Source organism: Nicotiana sylvestris, chromosome 9, assembly GCF_000393655.2.
Source record: "Nicotiana sylvestris chromosome 9, ASM39365v2, whole genome shotgun sequence".
NCBI lineage: Eukaryota > Viridiplantae > Streptophyta > Magnoliopsida > Solanales > Solanaceae > Nicotiana > Nicotiana sylvestris.
The window spans coordinates 158,285,723-158,302,779 of record NC_091065.1 but is presented as its reverse complement, the minus strand read 5'-3'; the positions used below and the strand labels follow the sequence as shown (position 1 = coordinate 158,302,779).

The window sequence follows — 17,057 nt, the reverse complement described above, 5'->3', positions numbered from 1 at the left end:
CCAAGATTAATTAGTATTCCTAAGTTTTCTAGGATTTGATATTTGGTAGTTTATTTAATTCATGTCTTATTAGGATTTGTTTACTAATTTTATATTGGAATAGGTTTTTGTTTCGTAGTATTATAAATAGGGGTGCTATTACATATTTTCTATTGTAGAGAGGTAGCTACGCTGTAGAGAGATTCAAGAGTTTATGAGTTGTGAAAAAGCCTCCTACCAAATTCTCTCCCTAGTTTAATAAATTTCTTCTATATAGCTTTTGCTAAATTTCTTGTTTGTGCCTAAATTATTCTTCGGGCTATTTCAATCCTTCAAGAGATTAATTTAACATGCAAAATTAACTAGAGATATTATTCCATCCTTATCTTATATACTATTTTACTCTTATAGCTAACTGATTAGGCATGAATATATAGGGCCCTATGTCTTCTTCAAAGACCATCGAAATCAAGTTCTCTCACTATAACTTCTTTCGAACCATTTTTTTTTCTCTCGTCTTTATATATCAACTTACTTATATTTCGGTGTCAATTCCTTATTCCGTAATTTGTGGATGGTTCACAGTATTTTAGCAATGTGAATTGAAAAAAAAAGCTAATGAAAGGGAACTGTTTCGACTTTGAAATTTATCCATTCAAAAAAATAAGGGATCCAGTCTGATAGGCTCCAATTAACCCACTTTAGATTAGTCATTTACATCTTTTAATGATCATAAATTGTTTTTTTAAGTAGAAAAAAAAAACAAGAAAAGGAAAATCAAGGACTTAAAGAATATGAAACAACTTAGAACGGTAATACTGAAAATTTATATCTACAAAGGGCAAAAGCACCAACTCCGAGTCTCAAGTATTAAATGCTTGAAAAGGAAGATGAAAACTGAAGACATGGGCAATAGGCGTTTGGACATAAAGAGTTGTAAAATTCTGGAAAACAAAATGAATTTTTTTTAAAGTGAAAATGGTATTCGAAATTAGAGTTGTGTTTGGACATGAATATAATTTTGGATTATTTTTGAATTTTTGTGAGTGATCTGATTGAAAATTTTGAAAAATAGTTTTTTGAATTTTTAAAAAATTTTAAAAATTATCTTCAAGTGAAAATAAAAAAATTTATAGTCAAACATAAATTTCGAAAAAAAACTGAAAAAGTTTCCAAAAAAAAGTGAAAATTTCATGGTTAAACGTGCTCTAAGTTCATCTCGCGCAACTTCCTCGGTGTCAAATAATAATACCAACCTCAAAAGGCAAAAGCAACAACTCCAATTTAATCAGAAAGTGACGCGCCGTCCTAATTGTACCTTAATGATAATAAAGCTTACCGTAACCATGAAAAAACAAATACACTTGCTAATATAGTATTTTATTTTGCAAACATATTTAAATATTCTGCATCGAAACTTACATTTTCCTAAATAACTATTTGTGTTCACTTCAACTGTTTTACTAAATATTTCACTTTATAGAGGTATTTGCTATTAGAGGCGGAACAAGAATTTGATGTTTATAGGATCTCAATTTGTGACTGAATTCATAGATCATTTTAGTTATTGCGTTCACGATTAAATATTTTTACAAATCTTTTGATATAAATATATGATCTAAGCAAAAGTTATTTGGTTCATCCGAACTCGTAGGTACTTCTCTAGTTCTACCCCTGCTTGCTATCTTCTATTTGGCACAAATATCGCATTACATTGTCTATTAAGGCTTGAGCAAATAAAGAAAAATCACATTATTTATATTTTCATGGCGCAGCTGGAGCTAACTGGGGACATGGCCCTAAACATGAGAGTGTGAAGGTCAAAGATTAGGATAGAAGATTCGTAGGTAGTCGAGTGTTTCTTTTTGTCTTACTCAATTCGCTAGCATTTGTTAGTAATCTGTATTTGTAAAACAATTCTGGAAAATATAAATGAACATAAACAGAAATGTAAACGAAATAATAAAAACCAATTCGAGCCCACTGAATTCACAGTGTTTCCTTAAGGAATTTAATCCCCTCCTAGTACTCAAGGTTATAGATTATTTTCTCCCAGGATAGAACGAATTACACACTGGTGTAGTGGTACTTCAAACCCCAGTGATTCAGCGAACACAAAGTTCGGTAGCAAATCACACTTACTGTTGCTTTCTTTGAAGTTAAAATATGCAGAAGAAAGGAGAAGAACTCAGAAAATTCGTATGGAAATTCTGAGCAGAATAGCCTTGTATTTATAACCAAAGTTGGGCCGAAATCTAAAGAGGTGCAACTCTTCAGAATAGCTGTTTATGCAAAACGGCCACAGCATAAATGACATTACATAAATGACTATTTACTCAACAATAAAGAGGGAAAATAAAGAGGGAAAATTGAAGAGGGTAGTTTAATTTCCAGTTACACAACTGAAAAACGGATTGGAGGATTTAATATTAATATTTATTTTAAAATTAATATTTTGTTATTAAAATAAATATTTAATAACATTTCTGTTAATATTTTAATATAAACAAATAAATTTGGTCCAAAAAATTAATCAATCAATCCATCATTTGACCAAATCCAAATCCAAATCCGAAGCCGAAGCCGAGCCGAGCGAGCGAGCGAGCGATGACGACGACGCGAGCCTTGCCTTCTTCTTAACTCTTTAAGAGCTAGAAGAAGAGCAATTGGTTATATACCCATAAAAACCTCTTCCTCTTCCAATATGGGACAATGTTCCATCATTAAGGAGGCAATCTCAAATGAAACTCAAATATTTCATTTTCCCTCCATTTCCCATTCACCCTCTTTTAAGTATTAATATACTTAAAATCACAACAATCCCCCACATGAATGGGGAATGACTATATCACAGAAATATGCATGAAAAATTGTATGATTCACAAACAAGGATTAATTGCATCTGGATAAGTAGGTTTCCCATTGAACTTTTCGTAGTGAACTTATATCGGATATACTCGGTCAATTGGTAGATTTGATATCTTTGAACCGTCGAACTTTGGTGCATACCTAGACAACTATAAGTCACACAACCAACCCTTAACCGTCTTTGCTTTTCATTGTTGTGTTCGTTTTAGCAATGAACACCACCTGGTTTCATAAGTGCGTAGAGAACCGGACTTACAAAGTTCTCTTTGAAGCGGCTAACACTTCACACTTACATAGATGATTCCTAAACGTGTAATCCCATAGATACACTATTTGATATACCCCGTATCAAATATAGAAATCACTAAAAAGCCTTAATGCTTTATTCTTGGTACTGAACATTGTCTCATCACGAGAATAGACCAAAAGTTTAGTTGACAATGTTGAACCGTCATTAATGACTTTGTTTGATCTCCTTGAACCTAGATCTTGGGATCTCCAGTCTTCTAGGTAGAGTTACCGCCACTATGACTTGTTCTCGGCCACAATCCCATTCCCCTTGATGATTTCTCAACTACCTCTCTAGTTAGGCCTTTTGTAAGTGGATCCGGCACATTATCATTTGACTTTACATAATCAATCGTGATAATTCCTCTAGAGAGTAATTGACTAACGGTTTTATGTCTTCGTCATATATGACGAGATTTATCGTTATACATAACGTTCCCAGCCCTTCCAATTGCCGCTTGACTATCACAATGTATGCATATTGGTGCCAACGGTTTGGGCCAAAATGGAATATCTTCCAAGAAATTTCGGAGCCATTCAGCTTCTTCATCGACTTTATCTAAGGCTATGAATTCAGCCTCCATTGTAGAGCGGGCAATACAAGTTTGTTTGGACGACTTCCAAGATACTGCTCCTCCACCAATAGTGAATACATATCCACTTGTGGACTTGGAATCAGTTGATCCGGTGATCCAATTTGCATCATAGTATCCCTCAATGACCGCAGGATATTTACTATAGTGCAAAGCAAAGTCCTGGGTATGTACTAAATATCCCAAAACTCGTTTCATGACCATCCAATGAGATTGACCTGGATTGCTCGTATATCGACTCAATTTACTTATAGCACAAGCTATATCTGGTCTTGTACAATTCATGATGTACATTAAGCAACCTAACACACGAGCATAATCCAATTGTGATATGCTTTGGCCTTTGTTCTTTGCTAATGCAAGATTGACATCAATTGGAGTCTTTGTAACTTTAAAGCCCAAGTGCTTGAATTTTTCAAGTACTATCTTAATATAATGAGATTGTGACAATGCCAGACCTTGAGAAGTCTTATGGATCTTAATTCCCAGAATTAAATCAGCAACTCCCAAGTCTTTCATATCAAAGTTGCTAGTTAGCATGCGTTTAGTCGCATTTATGTTGGCAATGTCATTACTCATTATCAGTATATCATCCACATATAAGCAAACAATGACTATGTGATTTGGAACATTTTTAATGTACACACATTTATCACATTCATTTATTTTAAAACCATTTGACAATATTGTTTGGTCAAATTTCGCATGCCATTGTTTGGGTGCTTGTTTTAGTCCGTAAAGGGATTTAACAAGTCTACATACCTTCCTTTCTTTACCTGGAACCACAAACCCTTCAAGTTGTTCCATGTAAATTTCTTCCTCCAACTCTCTATTTAAGAAGACTGTCTTAACATCCATTTGATGAATTTCAAGACCATAAGCTGCAGCTAACGCTACTAACGTTCCTATGGACGTAATTCTTGTAACTGGAGAGTATGTATCGAAATAGTCAAGACATTCTTTTTGTCTATATCATTTGACCACAAGTCTTGCCTTAAATTTGTCAATAGCCATCATCTTTCATTTTCCTCTTAAAGATCCATTTATAACCCAACGGTTTATTTCCAGGAGGAAGATCAACCAATTCCCATGTATGGTTGCTCAGTATGGATTCTATTTCACGATTGACTGCCTCTTTCCAAAACAATGATTCCGAAGAAGACATAGCTTCTTTAAATGTTTGAGGCTCATTTTCCAATAAGAAAGTCACAAAATCTGGTCCAAATGAAGTAGACGTTCTTTGACGTTTACTACGTCTTGGATCCTCTTGGTTAAGTGTACTTTCTTTTGTTTCTTCCCGAGGTCATTTAGATCCTTCACCAATCGACTCACATTTCTTTTTATACGGATATATATTTTCAAAGAACTCAGCATTATCTGATTCTATAACAGTATTATTATGAATGTCGAAATTTTCTGATTTATGAACCAGAAATCGATATGCTTTACTATTAGTCGCATATCCTATGAAAACACAATCAACGGTTTTCGGTCCTATTTTTACTCTTTTGGGTTTAGGAACTTGCACTTTTGCCAAACACTCCCACACTTTAAAATAATTCAAGTTGGGATTCCTTCCTTTCCTTTTTTCATATGGAATGGACTGTATTTGTTATGGGGTACTCGATTTAGTATTCGTATATCCATAAGAACGGCTTCCCCCCACAAGTTCTGTGGCAAATCAGAACTTATCAATAATGTGTTCATCATCTCCTTTAATGAACGATTCTTTTTTTCTGCAATCCCATTGGATTGGGGCGTGTAAGGGGCCATTGTTTGATGAATAATTCCATATTCTAAACATATTTGTTCAAAAGGAGATTCATATTCATCACCCCTATCACTTCTTATCATTTTGATTTTCTTGTTAAGTTGCGTTTCAACTTCATTTTTGTATTGCTTGAATGCGTCTATTGTTTCATCTTTACTATTAAGTAAGTAAACATAGTAATATCGAGTACTATCGCCAATAAAAGTTATGAAATACTTCTTTCCACCGCGAGATGGTATTGACTTCATGTCACAAATATCTGTGTAAATTAAGTCTAAAGGATTTGAATTTCTTTCAGCTGACTTATAAGGATGTTTAACATACTTAGATTCCACACATACTTGACATTTTGATTTGTCATATTCAAACTTAGGCAGTACTTCTAAATTAATCATTTTCCGCAAGGTTTTATAATTGACATGACCCAAACGTATATGACATAATTCATTTGACTCAAGTAAGTAAGACAAAGCTGAAATTTTATTATTATTTTCAACAACCATTACATTCAGCTTGAAAAGGCCCTCGGTGAGGTAACCTTTTCCTACAAACATCTCGTTCTTACTTATTACAACCTTATCGGATACAAATACACATTTAAAACCATTCTTAACAAGAAGTCTAGTAGAGACTAAATTCTTTCTAATCTCGGGAACATGAAGGACGTTGTTCAAAGTCACCACTTTGCCGGAAGTCATTTTGAGAAATATCTTCCCACATCCTTCAATCTTGGCCTTTGCAGCATTTCCCACAGAAATCATATCATCGGGTCCAACAGGAGCATAAGTAGCAAAAGCTTCTCTAACAGCACAAACATGGCGAGTGGCTCCAGAATCAATCCACCACTCTTTAGGATTGCCCACCAAGTTGCACTCGGAAAGCATGGCACACAAGTCATCAACATCATCATGCTTTTCAACCATGTTTGCTTGACCCTTCTTCTTGTCTTTCTTCGGAGCATGACACTCCGTAGATTTGTGTCCGACTTTTCCACAGTTGTAGCAATTCCACTGAACCGCTTCTTACTTGGGTTGTATTTCGGTCCAGAAGACTTCTTCCTCTTTTTGTTCTCTTCAATAATATTTGCTCTCATTATTGTTGAATTTTCACGGCCTCTCTTTTCAGCAGCTTTGTTGTCCTCTTCGATTCTCAACCGAACAATGAGATCTTTAAGGGACATCTCCTTGCGTTTGTGTTTCAAGTAGTTTTTGAAGTCCTTCCACAAAGGAGGCAACTTCTCAATCATCGCTGCTACTTGGAATGCTTCATTGATGACAAGACCTTCAATGAAATTTCTGTTAGTAAAAATACTAAGATTACTACTTTCAACATCAGTATTAATTTGATTTATACCTTCAGCAAGGAGATCGTGAATAATCACTTGCAATTCCTGGACTTGGGTAATAACAAACTTGATATCTACCATTTTGTAGTCCAAAAACTTTGCAGCAACGAACTTCTTCAACCCGGCATCTTCGATTTTGTATTTCTTTTCAAGCGTAGTCCACAGTTCTTTTGACGTTTCCACGCCACTGTAGATGTTATACAAAGCATCCTCCAGCCCGCTTAGAATATAATTCTTGCACAAAAAATCTGAATGCTTCCATGCCTCAATCACGAGAAAGCGTTCAGTTTCTAGAGTTTCATCGAACAACACATGAACATCTTCCTTGATGAACATCTGGAGACTTAGAGTAGTCAAGTAGAAGAACTTCTTTTGCTGCCAGCGCTTGAAATCAATCCCGGAAAATTTTTCGGGTTTCTCCGCCGGTGCCAATGCTGCCGGTGTTGTTCGGCTCGTTGAGGCAGTGGAAGTCACCATTGGAACAACTTGGTTCACATTATCATTAGTCATTTCTGTAAAAGAATGACACAAACGTTAAAATCACGTAGATTTTAATCTCCAATAGAGTACAAAACCACAAAGGTTTTACTCTCCAAAAATAGTGAGTACAAATACATAAAATATATTAAATTCATTAAGCTTGTTAGTAATCTATATTTGTAAAACAATTCTAGAAAATATAAATGAACATAAACAGAAATGTAAACGAAATAATAAAAACCAATTCGAGCCTACTGAATTCATAGTATTTCCTTAAGGAATTTAATCCCCTCCTAGTACCCAAGGTTATGGATTATTTTCTCCCAGGATAGAACGAATTACACACTGGTGTAGTGGTACTTCAAACCCTAGTGTTTCAGCGAACACAAAGTTCGGTAGCAAATCACACTTACTGTTGATTTCTTTGAAGTTAAAATATGCTGAAGAAAGGAGAAGAACTCAGAAAATTCTTATGGAAATTCTGAGCAGAATAGTCTTGTATTTATAGCCAACGTTGGGCTGAAATCTAAAGAGGTGCAACTCTTCAGAATGGTTGTTTATGCAAAACGGCCACAACATAAATGTCATTACATAAATGGCTATTTACTTAACAATAAAGAGGGAAAATAAAGAGGAAAAAATTGAAGAGGTAGTTTAATTTTCAGTTACACAACTGATAAATGGATTGGAGGATTTAATATTAATATTTATTTTAATATTAATATTCTGTTATTAAAATAAATATTTAATAACATTTCTGTTAATATTTTACTATTAACAAATAAATTTGGTCCAAAAAATTAATCAATCAATCCATTATTTGACCAAATCTGAAGCCGAAGCCGAAGCCGAGCCGAGCGAGCGACGATGACGACGGCGCGAGGCTTGCCTTCTTCTCAACTCTCTAAGATCTAGAAGAAGAGTAATTGCTTATATACCCATAAAAAACTTCTTCCTCTTCCAATATGGGACAATGTTCCTTCATCAAGGAGGGAATCTCAAATGAAACTCAATATTTCATTTTTCCTCCATTTCCCATTCACCCTCTTTTAAGTACTAATATACTTAAAATCCCAACAATCCCCCACATGAATGGGGAATGGCTATATCACGAAAATATGCATGAAAAACTGTGTGATTCGCAAACAAGGATTAATTGCAACTTTCCGTAGTGAACTTATGTCGGAGATACTCGGTCAATCGGTAGATTTGATATTTTTGAACCGTCAAACTTTGGTGCATATCTAGACAACCATAAGTCACACAACCAACCCTTACCCGTCTTTACTTCTCATTGTTGTGTTCGTTTCAGCCATGAACATCGCCTGGTTTCATAAGTGCTTAGAGAACTGGCCTTACAAAGTTCTCCTTGAAGCGGCTAACACTTCACACTTACATAGGTGATTCCTAAACGTGTCATCCCGTAGATACACTATTTGATACACCCCGTATCAAATTTAGAAATCATTAAAAAGCCTTAATGCTTTATCCTTGGTACTGAACATTGTCTCACCACGAGAATGGACCAAAAGTTTAGTTGACAATGTTGAACCATCATTAATGACTTTGTTTGATCTCCTTGAACCTAGATCTTAGGATCTCCAGTCTTCTAGGTAGAGTTACCGCCACTATGACTTGTTCTCGGCCACAGTCCCATTCCCCTTGATGATTTTTCAACTACCTCTTTAGTTAGGCCTTTTTGTAAGTGGATCCGACACATTATCACTTGACTTTACATAATCAATCATGATAATTACTCTAGAGAGTAATTGCCTAACGGTTTTATGTCTTCGTCGTATATGACGAGATTTACCGTTATACATAACGCTCCCAGCCCTTCTAATTGCCACTTAACTATCGTAATGTATGCATATTGGTGCCAATGGTTTGGGCCAAAATGGAATATCTTCCAAGAAATTTCGGAGTCATTCAACTTCTTCACCGGCTTTATCTAAGGCTATGAATTCAGCCTCATTGTAGAGCGGACAATACAAGTTTGTTTGGACGACTTCCAAAATACCGCTCCTCCACCAATAGTGAATACATATCCACTTGTGGACTTGGAATCAATTGATCCGAAGCCGAGCCGAGCAAGCGACAACAGCGACGACGCGAGGCTTGCCTTCTTCTCAACTCTTTAAGAGCTAGAAGAAGAGCAATTGCTTATATACCCATAAAAAACCTCTTCTTCTTCTAATATGGGACAATGTTCCTTCATCAAGGAGGGAATTTCAAATGAAACTCAAATATTTCATTTTCCCTCTATTTCCCATTCACCCTCTTTTAATTATTAATATACTTAAAATCCCAACAGCATTAGTGTTAATATGATATCTTTTATCCATAGATGGCTATCACTACCTAGAGTTTGACTGCATTATTGGATTCTATCTTATTTCATCTTGCTGTTATTCCTACTTGTTGAATGCGTCCATCTTATCCTCCCCAGACCCCACTGAATTTATTGTTGTTGTATCTCTACCAGAATTAGAACCCCAATCTACCATGAATTTTTATTCCCCACTTCATTAACTATTAAACAACCCTTGGATAAGAACTAGTACTTGGTAAACCGACACAAGGATTTAAATATTCAGCATTGGAATAAAGTTTCCTCAACAACAAAGATCGCATTCATTGATCTTCCTTTAAAATAAAAGTATATTGGTTTTGCGAAGCTACCTGTCTGCACAGAAGCTATGCCATCTTCATCTTGGTTAGTCCAGAATTAAATTTCTATACATCCAAAATAATCTTTACTTAGCCAAATCAAAATTCCCATTCGACTGGAAAAAAGCTAATGTGAAGATGAGATAATACATTCTTTTTAAAGACTACAGTAAGGTCAACTTACGTGTACGTCGGTTATTTATTTTTCTTTTTATATATTATACTATTTTTCACTAACACATTACACAAGTACTAAGTACCAAGTAACTTTATCTATCAAAATTTAAGTGAATGAAAAGAAATTATCTATATTTTTATCTCCACGGAAAATTGAACATTGATTTACAATGATTGTCAGTCATTTTATCCACTATTAGATCACACCGGGCGAGATGATTCCTTATCTTGTAGTAACTTGAGCCAAATATTGGGAAAGAAATCAATTTGGAAGAGACCCTTAATTTGTCCTTTATAATAAATAAATCGACAACAAAATCCAGCAATCTATCCTTAGTAAGAATGTACAAACTACAAAGTCTTAGCCCATGTTAAAATCATACTATATAGTAGCACCAATAAAAGGACCAGCCACATAGCAAATTGACCAAGTCAAGTCTTTTGTCATGATTTAGCTTAATTTTCATCATTGGCTGCTGATACTAACTTGTAAAAAGCTCTAAATTTCTTCTGTCATACTTGCTTGACACATTTAAAAATATAAATATGAACAAATTTGGAAAAAATAAAGTCAATTTCTTTTTAATTATATAAAAAACATTTATTTTAATTAAAATAAAAAGATCAAAAAATCACTTATGTATATGATAGAGTAAACGTTGCCACATTGCAGATAGCCAGATATACGTTATGATCCGCAAAATAATTGAGTCCATTGACAAAATTCATTGTTCTCATCACCTTTTATTTGACAGCAACTACACCATCATCAAACATACGTACCCTTTTATTTTTCTGTAAAGCTTCACATCATTGCAATTAGCAGCATGGGGAACAAAGAACTACTCATGCTTCTCTTTATTGACCTGACTTTAACTTCGCCACTTTTTACACCATCAGAACTGTCCGTAGCAAAATAAAATTAACTATCTAAACATTAAGATAAATAAATAACCTGCTATAACAAATTGAATTATACTAGTAATAGACTATCAGTATATATAATTTAAATTCTTTTGAAAGATACAACAACAATAACAACAGTGTAATCACATAAATGGGGTTTGGAGAGGGCAGTGTGTATGCAGACCTTTCCCCTACCAAAAGATAAAAAGGCTGTTTTCGATAACCCTCGACTAAAGGTTGTTTCCGATAACCCTCGGCTCAGAAAACAGTGGAGATAAGATAAACCAGCCAAATAGCAAATAATGGTAACAATGTAATATGGCAGCGAGCGCGAATAACACAACATGTAATAATAAAAAACCATGATAAGATAATTCAAAAATAATCCTAGTACTACTGGTAAGCCTAAGAGGAACACACTAATGGTCAACCTACAACCCTAATCCTCAATCTCCATACTATGGTCATATCCTCACAAGCTAAAACAACGTCGTAGAAAAGCAACGACATAGAAAGATAAGAAAAGTGAAAAAAGACATGAGCTTTAACAACTAAGAACATTCATAACTATTCACTTCTAATAGCATCAATTACACACATATATATACTCAGTAATGGTAAAGGGATATCATTATTCTTACCCCATAATATAATTTTTACAATCCGATTTACAAAATTTTCAAGGGATAATCAACTAAGTACTAGTATATATATATATATATATATATATATATATATATATATATATATATATTTCGTATACAAAAGAAGGGAAAAAAAAAGAGAGCTTAAAACTATAGGAAAAGGCAGACCTCAACTATCCTTGTCTTTGACAGAGTCCAAAGTTTCGGATCCTTTAGTAACATCAATTTTCCTCTTCTCCAAATGCAACTTCACATAGAAATTAAGGAACAAGAAGAGAATCGCACCATTTAGTACAGAGTTTAAAACCCACGCGCCAATTCCGTTACACCCACCTTTAAGGAAATGCAACAAAAGAACCCCAACATGACAAACAACGTTGCAACCCAACAACAAAACCTGACAGTGATTCACAAAGTGGAAACATTTGCTAGGTAAACCTACGGCAGTCCAAAATCTGTACCCGTAAACCACGGAGTAAATCGAAGTTGTTAAAATTATGGCTAAAACTTGAAATGATTGTGAGAATTCTAGCCATAAAAATGACATGAAGATGAGGATTGAGTGGTTGAATAGTTGAAAAAAGGAGAGTTTACGACGTCGAATAATAGTGAAGAAAGTGCGGAACGTGTGGAGGAAACGAGAGAGGTAAAAAATGTAGGACCAGAAAAAGACCCGACCCGAAGGACGGGTACCGAGTGGGAAACAGAGGAGCCATTGAAACGGAGTCGTTTTGTAACGCCGCCAGAACCAACGGGTGTCACGGATTTCTGCGGCGGCGGAGAGGAGGATTCCGGCGAAGATGGTGAATGAGATTAAGGCCATGGAGAGGGAGTGGACGGCGGGGATTGGGCCGAGAGGGAGCGGACGTCGGTGGCGGAAGAGGAGGAGGAGGATGAGGTGGAGGAAAACGGAGAAGATGACGTATGCAGCTATGGAGGTGAAGAGAAATACCCACGTGTTGCCCCATGATTGGCTATGCTTCCAACGGAATCCGACGATTAATGGGTGTTCAGATAGGTAATAACCTAGGGTTTGAATCATCGTTGTTTTGTTTCAGGCAGAGAGAAAATTGAGAATCTGTTGTTGATCAAAATTCCAAACAAGGAGATCTTTTACAACAAAAAATGTTTTTCTCTGCCGGAAACGTGCCGGTGCCGGAGCTTGAGCCGGCGAACTTCAGTATGGGGTCAAAATTGGGAGGGAGGTGAATGACACCACTGGTTTCTTCACCTCTGATCCTTATTTATATGAACCAGGATATACATATATTGTATTGTGTATAGTACCTTCGATCCTAAAGGGACAAAAAATAGGAATGAAGAGGAGGAAGATTTTTTTTTTTTCTATAGAAAAGTTTTAATATCTTTTCTTTTTTTAATTCGGGATGAGGAAAATGGAAACAATATGTATTTAGTGGCTGGTGTGATCATAAATAATATTTCGTTATTTACTGAACTTTAATATTTGAAATACTTAATTGATTATCAATATTGAGACTTGACCATCAGTATTTAAAATATTTGTGAAGTACAGACAATACTGTTTTAAATATATATTTTGGATTACTAGTATCTATAAACATGCGTTGCACGTTAATAATGACACATGATGGTTAAACATTTACTTATGTGAAAAAATAATAAAATTTAATTAATGAGAGAAATTTATATATAATAATGTAACAATAATTTAAATGCCAAAAAATATTGTTACATTAGCATAATACGTGAATTCAAAATGAAAGGATATCATCGGAACTTACATAAATGATCAGTTTTAGTCATGTTAAGCAGATAATTATGTACTGTAATATAAATGTATCTAATGTGATTGTATCTTACCGAACACTTCTTTATAGACAATATTTTTTTTATATGTTTCCTTCTAAAACCAGATCATTTGTTGTCGATGTTGATACCTCTCTTGAAAAATGCAACATATAATTATTCGTGTAAGAAAACATATTATCATAAATATAGTTCAATATTTAAGATGTTTGTCCTTGTGCTTTATTTATTATAACTGCAAAACATAAACATACTGAAAATTATTTTCACACAAATTCAAAAGGATATTCTTTAGTTTCGGAAGATGAACGTTGATTTCGGGGAGAAACACATACTTAGACGCACATTGACCAATATCATAAGTTGCATGTATGACGTTATTGTCAAGACTTCTATATACCATATGTGTATTATTACATAAGTTATTTAGCGAATCTAAGTTTTCAGTAGCATGATGGCATAAACCTATATTAAATGGAAGATCAATTTTAACTTAGTCTATTATGTGGGAGAAATTCAAAAATAGCCAGATTGACAATTGGTCGTTCAAAAATAGTCCAGTTTCAAAAGTAATCAAAATTTAGCCACTTTTATGTAAAGATAAATCTGAGTGAAAACACTGTTTAAAACCCGGAAAATACGCCAGTATATTATGCTGGAGTTCCAGCATAAGTATACTTGAACTCCAACATATTATACAGGAGTTCCAGGATAAGTATGCTGGAACTCCAGCATAATATGATAGAGTTCCAGCATAAGTACACTAGAACTCCAGCATAATATACTGGAGTTCCAACAAGTATACCGGTCCAGCATAATATGTTGGAGTTCATACACAGGTGCACCGAACTCCAGTATATTATGCTGGACCGGTCTCTGTTGCAGCAAAATAGTGGTTATTTTTTATTGACTTGGTAAACGCTAACTATTTTTGAATGACCAGTCCGAAAACTGGCTATACCGTGCTATTTTTACCTATTATATATATAGTGACACTAACATACGTAAGAAATAATGAACTTGACTACAAATATGTACAATAGAAGGCCAATTGGTATTAAAGTATTTAAGTATTCTTCTTGGTAGTTATTGTTGGTATCATCTTCTGTTGAGTCAAAACTAAAAAAATAATTTGTTTTTACCATAAAGCTTAGCAATCAACGTTTTATTTAGTTGATCAACATATTACTTTCTGCTAGCTAAGATAACTATTTAATTTCTATTATGTAATTTGCATAAATTGCGTTTTAATCTAATGATGAAGATTATTTTCTTTATTAAATGCACTACTATTACCATTGGGGTTGATAACCAAGTGTTCTAGAAGAATCAAATCATCTTTTATTGGATGCTCTTCTTTGTTTCTGACGCGAACCAAGAAGTCATTGAATGTTGGATCGGTTCTTACTTTTATATTTCTTGTCATTTGAATATTTTTCATTTGAGATCATAAGTATAATTTTGGCAAGCTAGCTTGTACAGTTTCTGCTTTGGTCAATTTTGGAACAACTGATCGCACTTGACAAAAATCACCTCCCAAACTATTCTACCAAACGGTTCATCGATATCCAATATATCGCTAAAACTATGGGCAATTGATTCGATCGTCTGACGCTTAGCCAAAAGCATTTCATCCCATATTATCACTTTTGCTTTCCTTATAAAAATAGTACTATAGATCTGATTTGATATATTTGTGATGGTTATTTCAGTTATTTGAAGGAGTATCTAAAGTGAGTTGTATGACCTCATAATAAAATCGTTGCCGGTACACTACTTGTTCTTATTGCTAACAATATCATGCCTCCGGATCTAACATTTTCAAGTAATGCATGACATAGCAATATCATTTCGATTTTGCGCGGAGGCATCTGAAAAGGATAATCTCGCTATACCAGGATCGATTTTTTATTATATAGTCTTGAAAGCTTATTCTTGTTCAGGATTTAGCTTTGATTGTGCTTCCTCAAACACTTGTATGACCTTCTTAATATTATATTTTTTTCAAGTTGAAAAATAATTTTACTCATACGATTAATTTAAAAAATAATTTAATTGGATTCTCTTCCTAAATAATTAATTGAAAGATTTAATTATTTGATTTTAACATAAAATACAATTTATTTTCTGTTGAATTAGATTCTTAATATTAGTTCATCTCATATTTGAATATTTAACCATGATTATAATTTTATCCACCATAGATTTTATTTTCAAAGAGTAAAAAGATAGATGACATTCCGCTTTTAGATCTTTATGTTTGCAAAATCATTAGTGGTGTTGCCTCTTACCAATATTTTTCTTTATTTTCTCACACATTTATATTCCTAAAAATTTTCTTAGTAGTTCTTTAATAATTGGGTATAATTTTCTATATTACACGAAAAAGTAATAATAATTTTTTATTTGAATAAGAAAGCACTTCAAATTTAATATAGTAATATATTATCTTGGGGATATTTTTTCTCAATTTCAATGCTTTATGCGATCTGTTTAGCATTACTTTTATTTTTTTGGAATTTAATATTATAAAGTGGTAATGTATTACCAATATGGAGAATTCTTATGAAATTGATTTATTAAACCTCCCTACATATTTTTAATAAGAATTCAATAGACACGATTATATTGATTTTAAAATCTAAACATTAAAAAGATTATATAGAAGTTATTGTAGTCCAAAAAAATAAGTTATTACAACTATGTCCTTTCCCTATGAGTTCTTCTATTTAATATTTTAGGGCTATTTTGGTCTATTAATATTATATTTGTATTTTTATAATAGTATAGGCTCTCCTATTTCTAAATGAATTAAATAATATAATATATTTTCAAATTAAATTAGTAATAGGAATTTTTTAAGAAGTATATCCTAAAAGTAATAGTATTACAAGACTAATATCTATGTCCGAAAATAATTATACTAATAGAATTCCTAAAGGTAATCCTGTAGGATTATGTGTAGTATTGTGTTCTAAAACTAATAGGATTACAAGACTAATGTCTAGAATTCTGATTATGTTCTTTTATTATATTGTGAGTTATTATGTTTAATATTAAAGGGTTATTTATGTAATCTAATATTTTATTTATGCCTTTATAATAATATAGATATGGATATAGATATAGATAGATGGATTTCTATTTTTATTTTTAATTTAACCTTATCAACAATGGTTACTCTCAATCCGCAAGCTTGGGGCCGACATGCTCATGGAAATCCTCCACATTCTTTTCGTTTTATTTAGAAAATCGCGTGTTAAATAAATGCAAATAAAATAAAATAAAATAAAATAAAAGTGGAATATAATGATTAAATTCAAGTGCTTAATGTACAACTTGGTATCAATAGTTATATTATGGTTGTATCAGGTTCTATTATTTAAAAGTTGTAACTAAAGAAATATTATTAAATTATTTTTTTATGCGTTTGGTGATCAATGATGGTCGACCTAATTGTTTTTAATTCCATGGATATTAATTAAAATTCATAAGTATATCCTAAAAATAATAGGATTATAAAGCTAATATCTCTATCAGAAAATAAT

At 33.4% G+C, this 17,057-nt stretch overlaps 2 protein-coding genes across 3 annotated transcripts; both read right to left on the bottom strand.

Moving 5' to 3' along the window:
- Positions 1–6,018: 6,018 nt before the first annotated feature.
- On the bottom strand, positions 6,019–6,929 carry LOC138878658 (uncharacterized). The gene is made up of 2 exons (XM_070158346.1): positions 6,853–6,929; positions 6,019–6,780 (listed from the first exon to the last, which is right to left on the bottom strand). The coding sequence occupies exons 1-2, from the start codon at positions 6,923–6,925 to the stop codon at positions 6,257–6,259; spliced, it is 597 nt and encodes a 198-aa protein (XP_070014447.1). The 5' UTR covers positions 6,926–6,929; the 3' UTR covers positions 6,019–6,256.
- Positions 6,930–7,338: 409 nt separating this feature from the next.
- Positions 7,339–12,990, bottom strand: LOC104245729 (fatty acid elongase 3-like). 2 transcript variants are annotated; one of them, XM_070156691.1, is made up of 2 exons: positions 11,890–12,990; positions 7,339–7,356 (listed from the first exon to the last, which is right to left on the bottom strand). In XM_070156691.1, the coding sequence occupies exon 1, from the start codon at positions 12,761–12,763 to the stop codon at positions 11,891–11,893; it is 873 nt and encodes a 290-aa protein (XP_070012792.1). In that variant the 5' UTR covers positions 12,764–12,990; the 3' UTR covers positions 7,339–7,356; position 11,890. The 2 variants fall into 2 exon arrangements, with proteins under 2 accessions (XP_070012792.1, XP_009799692.1); XM_009801390.2 differs by lacking the exon at positions 7,339–7,356 and adding an exon at positions 10,892–11,073.
- Between the last annotated feature and the right edge of the window lie 4,067 nt (positions 12,991–17,057).

Coding starts and splice junctions, on each gene's coding strand:
- LOC104245729 (XM_070156691.1), bottom strand. CDS start 12,763: ATGATTCAAACCCTAGGTTATTACCTATCTGAACACCCATTAATCGTC.
- LOC138878658 (XM_070158346.1), bottom strand. CDS start 6,925: ATGGTAGATATCAAGTTTGTTATTACCCAAGTCCAGGAATTGCAAGTG. Junction 6,781..6,852: donor TCACGATCTCCTTGCTGAAG/GTATAAATCAAA, acceptor ATTTCATTGAAG/GTCTTGTCATCAATGAAGCA.